General features: G+C 40.2%; 1 protein-coding gene across 1 annotated transcript; it reads left to right on the top strand.

Annotated features, from left to right (window-relative positions):
• Positions 1-3,799: 3,799 nt before the first annotated feature.
• On the top strand, positions 3,800-4,759 carry LOC123948727 (olfactory receptor 52H1-like). Its single transcript, XM_046015890.1, has one exon. It carries the CDS (start codon positions 3,800-3,802, stop codon positions 4,757-4,759), a length of 960 nt encoding a protein of 319 aa, XP_045871846.1.
• Positions 4,760-10,836: the final 6,077 nt, after the last annotated feature.

The following is a 10,836-nucleotide window of genomic DNA, read 5'->3' as shown; positions in this document are numbered from 1 at the left end:
GTCACATTGCTTGTGGCTCTTTCAGTCACATTCTGTTTGTAGGAAACATAATGTTTGCCTCCTATTCATCCCATATCTGACACTAAGACATCTTGACATTATATATGGACCTGATTTAGTTCTCAAAGTAATTGTGAGCAGCTCCAACGTGGCTGAGGAAATAGCAGTAGGAAGCTGAGAATGTGGCAGGTGATACCAGAGACATGATGTCTTGGAAAGCAGAAGACTTTTCTGAACACTTTAACTATTCCTCTACTGCACTCCCTGTACCCAAAGATATCACCCTAGTGGGGAAGGAGAGCTGAGAGGTTTGACAGTGGTCATTTTAGATATGAAAAAGGGTACATTGTCTTTAGTCTATGAGAAGTAAATGGTACAAATGGAACTTTCTCTCTCACTTTAAACTAATAGAAAAATGGGGGAAAATAGATTAAACATTTGTTTTTAGGCTCCAGGAAAATGAATATTGAGGAATTGTGATATCTAAACACTAATGACATTTTGTGGGTCAAGAGAAAAAAATAAAACAAGGATTTTGGGTAAGAGGGTTCAGAAATCCCTAAATATTCTGTGTTTCAGATCTAGAAAAAGGTAGTAGCCTAAAAAGAAATTTAGCTTCTGTAAGATTTTGATGAGTTTTTTCACATAGAAGATCAAAACTGAGGTTAGTAATTGAGGCTAAGAATGAGGGATGGGATTCCTGCCTTAAAACCTAAATTAAACACACACACACACACACACACACACACGTTGTTCCATATCTTGGCAGTTATGAATAATCTTGCAATGAACATGGATATACAGATAACAGTTTGAGTTAGTTTTTAAACCCATTATTAGGCAAATTAAAAGACTACATTATTAATACAGTATTTCATATTTATAATATAAAGATATGGTGTTATAAATGTATCAGGTATTTCCATATTGATATACCGATTCACTGCAATCAAAATAAAAACTCAAAGTGTGTGTCATTATAAATTTAGAACCTTCTTATAAAGTTTTGGCAATGCAAAGTGCAAAGAACAGCTAAGAATTTTTTTTTTTTTTTTGGAAAGGCGGGAAGGGCAGTGGGAGAGGAAAAGAATCCCAAGCTCATGAGGGGTTCAATCTCATGACCCTGAGATCATGATCTGAGCCCAAATCCAGAGTCAGATGCTTAACCAACTGAGCCATCCAGGCTCCCCTGAGTAAGAAATTTTTTGAAGAAAAAGTTGAAAATTTCAATATTGAGACTAGAAAACTTTAATTGTGTTTATACAATATTGGTACAAGTTTAACCAAATAGACTAATTAAAGAATATCACATGTACAGGAACATTCTCAGGCCTCTGAGAATTCTGTCTCAGTCGACTAAATTGTCTAGACTGAATCTCCTAGGGATTCAATATCCACAGCCTACTGAAACCACCAAACTATGTTCCATCTCAAAGGAAAAGAGTTAATATGATTGACCTCATCCGTTCTCTGGGGATGGAAAAAAATCGTGGCACCCACATAACATGAGTTCTATCTTCTGGGAATAGAAGGTAATGCATAAAAACTTGTATCTCACTTCTATGGAACATGTCCCAGCCTAAAATTTTACTTATTTCCTTCTAAACAGATATTTTCCACTACTCCTATAAAGCAAGAGATAGAAGACAATTTGGTGAGCTGAAAACTACAGCCAATTAGGGAAGAGAAAAATGCTACACTGGTTCTTTGATTTTTATCCAACAGTGTAGCCTTGGGTTTACTCAGTGTCCAAGTAGGGTCTCTGTGCTAGAGGACATGACTCTGGGAGAGAGGAGTTCTGCTGACACCAGTGATTCCATAAGAAGACAGCTCCTCACAGAAAACGACTGACTTGATCTGCAGACCAACTAATGTGACCAGGAATACAGCAGGGAATCCACAAGGAAAGAAGAGCTCTTTGGGTAAAAGAAATGAAGTCAGAATGATTCAGACTGAAGCAGCTAACCTTGGTGTGTATGTTTTCTGTTGACCTCCTTTGTAGTTTAATGATCAGTACTTCATTTTTCCCCCTTTAAATGTATTTCCTGGGACCCTGAGCAAATGTGCTTCTTGTCAGAGGCAGGGAGTCTGTGCTTCAGGAGACTGAGTTGCAATCTAGCCTAAATTTTGAGATTTGGGGGCTTTCTCAGTCTACCTACTTTTAATAGCACAGGAGATGAGGTGGTCGTCCTCTTAGGGACAATTTCATGAAGACTCTGTTGTTTCCATTATTCTAATAAGTTCAGTGCCCACAGGCTGTTAGCCTGCATCAGACCTGCATGTGGAACTTACGGCATTTGTTTTTATGGGCGTGGAGGATGAGTCATGGTTGGGGTGGGGCAGAGGGCTGCTTTTGGACAGTGGGAACTAGTTATATTCCTCCCAGTTTGATGTCTTGTTCACTTTGGCTAATTAAGGACTCCGGCCATGTCAAAATCATCTGCTACATCAGAGAACCTTGCTATATAAACTTTGGCTGGAATTCTGGCTGAGATATCACAAAACCCTATATGGCTCATCCCATTACTCCCCACTTGTCACACACCTACAGATTCCTGCCAAACACAATAATATAGAGCAGCTGGGACCCGCCCTCACAACCCACTTCCTTTCCATCAAAGCTTTTTGAATGACTTTGTAAATTTGTTGGAGAAGGTAAGAACTAAACCTCTTCCAAACTGGCCAAAGGATGGCTCCAGGTGTCCTGGCCTCTCAATGCTGTACTCCCTGCTTCACCGTCACTGGTCCCCTTTGCAAAAAAACAAGTCAAAATAGATCATACAATCGAGTTAAAATGGAAATTCAAAAGGCAGGCTCTATTTAGTCCAAAGATGGGGTCCAAGCTCTGGCACACCAGACATGAAAACATTCAGGCAGCACTATTTTATTATTTTTAATTTTATCTCTAGGAGGTGAGACTCTGCTCTGCTTGACTTGGCCCAGGCCAGTCACCCTGGCTGGTATCCGTTATGCAGGCATTGTCATACTCACTGGTGGCAGAGGTCTGTACCCTACTAAGTTAGGGAACAGAGATCCTCCAAGGTTTCGGGAATCATCCCTGAGACCATAAGTCATCCTCTGAGCTCACTGCCCTTTGCCCGAGTCAGGAGAATGCTGCTTACCTGTCCCCACGCACTTGCTGCTTGATGCCTTCTCTCATTTTCGCATCCCAGGAAGCATCCCTCCTAGTCGGAACCATCTGTCAAACCCTGTGCAACAAATCTCCTGTATCACCCACAGCTCTGGAATCAGTTCTTTCTTTTCCCTTCCCTTTTCATACTTTTCTACTACTCTACTGAAATCCTGCAGTTTATTATATCAAAACTATTGTTGGAAACATAGTATTTGCTGTATAAAAGTCCATTACTCACAGCTCATCCCATGTAATAATTGTAATATTTCCTGCTTGTCTCCCTCCCCTACTCTCCGTCTCACTGACATACACAAACTTCTTCTCCTTACATACAATATGTTTTCTGTTTTCCTGAGCCTGGGCCTATCCCACATAATCTACATTAAGAAAGGGACACAGTTACTGAGGTTTAATTTATGAAATTGCTGACCTACAAAAATAACCCTGCTGTAAGGTGTATTAATAAAGGTATAGAGGAAATAAAGTGGGGCCTCTGGCAAAGAAAAGGGACAATAACAAGTCAGTTCTATAGGTGCCAACATCCAGGGGACAGAGGAAGCCCGAATGTGACAGTTGTTGTCCCCCACCACGGTCAGCCCTAGCCCATTCTGACAGCTGATTTGACTTCGGGGCTCCAAGACCAGAGGGTCCCAGACTGAGGAGACCATGTATAATCTGAGCTGTTACAATCCCAGTTCTTTCATCCTTGTGGGAATACCTGGTCTGGAGAGGTTCCACAGCTGGATCGGGATTCCCTTTTGTGTCATCTATGTTCTGGCTGTTGTGGGCAACTGCACCCTTCTCTACCTCATTGCTGTAGAGCACAGCCTCCATGAGCCCATGTTTTTCTTCCTCGCTATGCTGGCTACCACGGACTTCATCCTGTCCACGGACACAGTGCCCAAACTACTCAGTAACCTCTGGCTGGGCTCCCAGGAAATTACCTTCTCTGGCTGTCTCACCCAGATGTTTTTCCTCCACTTCAGCTTTGTAGTGGACTCAGCCATCCTGTTGGCCATGGGATTTGATCGCTATGTGGCCATCTGCTTCCCCTTGAGGTACACCACCATCTTGACTCCGCAGGTGGTCATCAAGATTGTGGTGAGCATCATCGTGAGGAGCTTCTTCATCATCTTGCCAGATGTGTTTCTGGTGAAACGGTTACCATTCTGCGGGACACGCATCATCCCACACACATACTGTGAGCACATAGGTGTTGCTCGGCTTTCCTCTGCTGACATCTCCATCAATGTCTGGTATGGATTTTCTGTGCCTCTCATGACTGTCTTCTCAGATGTGATCTTTATTGCTGTTTCCTATACCTTCATCCTTCGTGCTGTCTTTCAGCTCTCCTCTCAGGGTGCCCGCCAGAAGGCCCTCAGCACCTGTGGTTCCCATGTCTGTGTTATTCTCATGTTTTACACACCTGCTGCCTTCTCCATCCTTGCTCATCGCTTTGGGCACAGTGTTCCTCGAAATGTGCTCATCCTGTTTGCCAACGTCTATGTGACCATCCCCCCTGCTCTAAATCCTGTTGTCTATGGAGTGAAGACCAAGCAGATCCAGGACAAATTTATTCTTCTCCTCTCTTTTAGAAGACACAATGAGTGGGGAGGATCACTGTAGGGGACGTTGAGGTAAAATTCAAGTAGATGAAATTTTATGTAAGATGGGAAACATAAAAATAAAGCCTTAACTCCAATTAACCTGAAGTTTTAGCATTCTAGCCATGAGCAAAGTATGGGAAGGGAGGAAAAGAGAGAAAATCTTCTAGACTTTCAGAAAATCAAGCTTCTTCTTGGTTCAGTTTTCTCACCATTTGAATGAAGTAGGTGATGATGGGTACACAAGCCACTAATACTCAGGCGTACATTTTTCTTGCTGCTAATTTTGAGATATTTGAAGGCTAGATATTTCCCAATATAAAACTCACCCCATATTTCTCAGTTCCCAACTTAAAGACAAAGGTTCCTGTGTTCCTTCTTTTAGTAGCTATCAATGCTCTCAACTATAACTACCAAAGTTTTTGCTTTGAGCTTCAGTCCCGAGTCTATACATTATTAATCTCCTCTTCTCTGTCCTGTACTTGCTTTATTTTCTCCTTATCCTTCTCAAATTTCATAGAGCTGATTATCTCTATCTATTTCATGTTCCAAGAAAATTTTAACTACCCTTGGTACATATTTTAGAAGTATTAATTAATTTAATTAAAAATAATTTATTTTTGGTGGCTCAGTTGGTTGAGCAACTGCCTTCCGCTCCCGTCATGATCCTGGAGTCCCAGGAACAAGTCCCTGGTAGGGTTCCCAGGTTCGTAGGGAGTCTGCTTCTCCTTCTGACCTTCTCCCCTCTCATGTTTTCTCTCACTCACTATCTCTCAAATGGATCAATAAAATCTTTAAAATATAAAAATAAAAATAATTATGATAGGATAATTTTAGTTAATTCATTTCACAGATGAGGAAATAATGATTTACAAAGATTACAGAAAGACAAATAGTGGATTTAGGATCCAAAACCAGGTCTGTCTGATCCAGAATTCTTTATCCAATTGCTTCCTGAATATCTACCCACTTGAATGGCTTACATACGCCTCCCACTTAATTTTTCCAAAACTGACCTAGAAACTAACTTCCTCCACAAAAAGTGCTCTTCCTTTTCAGTGTTCTATTATGGCAAATGATAGCACTACCACCAAATGAATTCCCAAGCCAGAAACCTGTGGCTTGTCCTTGATTTATCCTATGTCATGCTCTAGCAAAATTAAGTCAATATTTGGGTTAAATATTTTATTTCAAGATGCTTGTAAGTAATATAAGTAGATATATACATGAGATTCTCAATTTTATCATGACCTCTGTCATGATATCTTGCCTCTGTCCTTTTCTACAATCTGTTCCTGAGTGTATTTCAGAGTCGTCTTTTTAAAGGAGTTCCAATACTGCTCCATTCAATTCACTCTCTCTATAAAAGCTACAGTGGTCATTTTACAATTCATATGATTGTGTCACTTTGCATTTCCTCATTTCCTCAATAATTGCATTTCCTCGATAATTCCATTGTCCTTAGCATCAATATAAGGAATGGAAGAATCTAAGGAAAAGAATGATCTTCTGTAAAAATCAGAGCTTTACATTCAATTTATATTTATTTACACTTTATTTATGATTTTTCACTTAATTTGCACATCCCTGACTCTTTGAGCAGGTAATTTCAGAAGCGATGTTCTTTGTGTGTGTCATATTCAGTGTCTGGTTCTTTAAAACAACAACAACAACAACAGTTTGGTGTGAGTAGTAGATTAGTAGAGTATTAAGTAGAGCTGGGTAGGAACCATCTATGTTCCTCTTAAGAAATTCTCAGGATAAAAAAATGCCCATGCCCTTCAACAGACAAATGGATAAGGAATATGTGGTCCATATACACCATGCCTCCATCAGAAAAGATGAATACCCAACTTTTGTATCAACATGGATGGGACTGGAAGAGATTATGCTGAGTGAAATAAGTCAAGCAGAGAGAGTCAATTACCATATGGTTTCACATATTTGTGGAGCATAACAAAAACATGGAGGACATAGGGAGATGGAGAGGAGAAGGGAGTTGAGGGAAATTGGAAGGGGAGATGAAGCATGAGAGACTATAGACTCTGAAAAACAACCTGAGGGTTTTGAAAGAGCTGGGGTTGGGAGGTTGTGGGAGCCAGGGGGTGGGTATTATGGAGGGCATGTATTACATGGAGCTCTGGGTGTGGTGCATAAACAATGAATTCTGTTACACTGAAAAGAAATTAATAAAAAAAATGCCCATTTCCTACACCCTCCACAGAAAAAGAGGCCATAAATTTAACCAAGACGAACATGTTAAATTACTTGAGAATAAGAAGTAAATAGTAAAATTGGTATAAGGAGGAAAAATCCTCTGTGTGGGGGGGGCATCTGCATGTGTGTTGACATTTTCTTTTATGTCTGTAAGATTGGTATTCAGAAGATGCACAGGTAGGGCAGCTTTATCCAAACACCAATTATAAGCCATCATATTTATTTGCCTATTTATTTGTCTATCCACACTTGCATTATGAGCACCTTGAAGACAGAAACTTAGTCCTAGGAATCTTCTTATGCCCTTTTATATGAAAATATCTGACACACCATGTGTTCTCAATAAAGGTTTCATACACATTCAGACTTTATTAGAAACCCCTTCTTGATGTCATTATCCTTAACTTTTCTTTTCTTCCTTCTCTATGCAGTTTAGATTGCAGCCATTGTCTTGTTTATCCTAAACTCAACTTGTTCTAAACCCTACTGTCTCTCTTACATAGTCCATTGAAAAAAAGGACTCTTAATGAATCTTAATGAAAATAGCCCTGTATTTTGGGGAAGTTAGAGATAATGACTGGACAAGATAGACTGATACTACTGCTGATGAATTAAGACATACACCACCATAGTTGCCTACATTCTCAAATGTATCACATTTCTCCTTGTCTCTTCTACCTCTGCTTTCTCTTTATTCTTTGCCCGGCAGTTCCTGTTTAGGTTCAACTAAAAAATCCCTCCAATATTCCTTTTACAGTTCTGTATATTAGATTAGTATCGCTCTTATACATTTTCATTGCACAATGGACATTTCATTGTAGGAGTTAGCACAACTTTAATAAGATGACTGGTTGTATACTCGATTGTTTAGTGTCTGTTTATCCATTATATGTCATCAAAGACCAGGCTCATGTCTACTTTGTTTACCATTGCATTCCTATCATTTACAAGCTCATAGTTTGTAATAGGCATTTAATAAATGTTTGCTGTATAAAAGAGTTGAAAGGAATGAGGTCTTTTAAAAGATTTATTTGTTTGTTTATATGATGTTAGTAACCATACAGTATATCATAAGATTTGATTAAATGAATGAGTTTTAATGAGTGAATAAAATCCTTTTTGTTTGGTGAGCATCTACCTGGATTTGTAACTCTGCATAATCAGAGAGAAAATTATGGAGAGTCATGGAAAAAGACTTATTTTCTCCACAATAAGGTGATAGTTGTTTCTCCACTTATTTTTCAGAGCCTTTCTTTAATTTAAACATTTCTAAGTTATTTTTCCCTTTTCAGAGAGGCAGAAACTGATTTCCAGAACAGTGAAAGTACTTTGTTAGAGTACAAAGGAAGAGATGAGCAGAACAGGGAACATACCAAATGATTAACCACTAGACTTTGAAAGTAGACGTCCTTGTGGATCTAATGGGAGGTCATACCTGGGGTTCTGTTGGAAAGATGAGACTTACCTGGCTGGCTTGCTATGATTTAAGATTTGTGTGTGCTTTGTGTTAGACATTTGTCCTAAACACACAGATTAACAGCCTGTAGCCTGAAAAAATGGACTAAATACTGAGTTAATGATGATTCTCCAGTGAGGGAAGATGGACAGAACTACCAAGCAAGACTGAACACTGAAGTGAGTATCTGAGAAGACAGGCCTCTTCACACCTGGAGAGATGCAGTCCCAGGCAGAAATATCTCCAGGGTTTTGATATATAAGGCTAGAAGCTGATGTTTTTCAATCCAATAGACATTTATTGATTTCCCACTATGAAGTACCCTCAGCCAGGGATTCAGAGAAGAATGAAACAGTCTCTGCACAAGAAATTTTAGGAGTTCTATAACTGGGCTGACACATGGTAGAATGACTCTTGCCAGACTTTCTTTATCAAATTACTGAGAAAGCTAGATCCAGACCCCAATGAGGTTCAGGTATTGAACCATGAGTTCCTTGAAAATTCTTGTTGTGAGGATACGCAACAAGAGATCTACTGATGTGGATACTATTCACACGACCAGGTGATGTGTCTTCAAGTTAAAATTCATTTGTTTACCTTAGTAGATAGTAAATAAATGGGCAAGTTATCTTAAAAATTATTCCCTAAAATCTTGAGACAGGTGGTGCCCAAGTGACTCAATGGGTTAAAGCATCTGCTTTCAGCTCAGGTCATGATATCTGGGTCTTGGGATTGAGCCCCATGTCGCCCTCCCTGCTTAGTGGGGAGTCTGCTTCTCCCTCTCGCTCTCCTTCTGTCTCTTCCCCTACTTGTGCTCTCTTGTGCTTTTTGCTCTTTCTCTCTCACTCACTCAAATAAATAAATAAATTCTTTAAAAAAATCAGGAGACAAAGTAAAAGCCAAGAAACCAAAATTAAATAAGACAAACTTGACTTCAAGTTCTTAGAGATGGAAGAGTTCACTGATGTTTCCATAACTTTACTACTTCTCTATCACCCCTCTATCAACTAGCAAGTCCTACAGATCCTGTCTCTCATCTTTCTGAAACCCCTTAATCTCTTCTGTTACATTAACTTAAGCTGTCATTTTCTACCTCACTACAGTAATTATACTGGTTCTTTGTTTACAGAATGAGTTCCTATTCCATCTGGGCTTATATTAGGTCTTATAAGTAGTGTTCGAATAAATGAATATATTTAGATTTCACAAAATAGTTTTACTAGCTTTTAAAATAAACTTAGAATATTTTCAGGCTTCTTACATGCTCAGAAATCAATTGTATCCCACATGAATTACCTGTTTTTTAAATATAAGGCATACTTGATAAAATTGTCTATTTTGGGGACCATATGGAGGGAGATAGATCTCTGACAAACTTTCAATTTTACATAAATTGGTTTATTTAGGTTTTATGATTCTCATCAATCATGTTTGTTAATGTATAAATTCCTGAATGTCATTACATTTTGTCAGAGCAAGAGAATTGATTTCAAAATATCATTATTGTTAAAAATGTATCTGCCTTGAGGAGGAGTCAAGATGGCGGAGATGTAGCAGGCTGAGACTACATCTGGTAGCAGGAGGTCAGCTTGATAGCTTAGCTATACATTACAAACACCTACAAATCCAACGGGAGATCAAAGAGATGAAGAACAGGAATTCTAGAAACAGAAAATCAACCACTTTTGGAAAGGTAGGACTGGTGGAGAAGTGAATCCAAAGCGATGGGAAGATAGACCCCGGGGGGAGGGGCTGGCTCCCAGCAAGTGGCGGAGCAACGGAGGAGAAAATCAGGACTTTTAAAAGTCTGTTCCACTGAGGGACATTGCTCCAGAGGCTAAACCGGGGTGAAGCTCACGTGGGGTCATCATGTTCCCAGGTCCCGCAGGGTCACAGAAGGTTCGGGGGTGTCTGAGTGTCACAGAGCTCGCAGGTATTAGAATGGAGAAGCCAGCTACAGAGACAGAGCCACGGACTGAATCTCAGCTCGGGGTTACCTTGAACCGGTCTTAGGCTTGGTGAGCTCGGAGCGCGGCTAGAGGCTGGGGATACGGGAGTGATTGGGTGCTGTTCTCTGGGGGCGCACTGAGGAGTGGGGTCCCGGGCTCACGGCTCCTCTGGGCTGGAGACTGGTAGGCCGCCATTCTCATTACTGTCTTCCAGAACTCTACGGAAAGCGTTCAGAGAACAAAAGCTCCCAAAAGCGAACCTGAGCGGATTACTTAGTCCGGCCCAAGTAAGGGCGATGCAATTCCAACTCGGGCAAAGACACTTGAGAGTCACTACAACAGGCCCCTCCCCCGGAAGATCAACAAAATATCCAGCCAGGACGAAGTTCATCTATCAAGGAAAGCAGGTTCAATACCTAGGACAACAGTGGAATTCCAGAGGAGGAGAAAGCAAAGCACAGAACTCATGGCTTTCTC

Source organism: Meles meles, chromosome 8, assembly GCF_922984935.1.
Source record: "Meles meles chromosome 8, mMelMel3.1 paternal haplotype, whole genome shotgun sequence".
NCBI classification, from domain to species: domain Eukaryota; kingdom Metazoa; phylum Chordata; class Mammalia; order Carnivora; family Mustelidae; genus Meles; species Meles meles.
The sequence above is the reverse complement of the archived record's forward strand: the minus strand, read 5'-3'. Positions and strand labels throughout refer to the sequence as shown.

What these genes read in the sequence shown, in the direction of transcription:
- LOC123948727 (XM_046015890.1), top strand. Translation starts at nt 3,800, where the DNA reads ATGTATAATCTGAGCTGTTACAATCCCAGTTCTTTCATCCTTGTGGGA.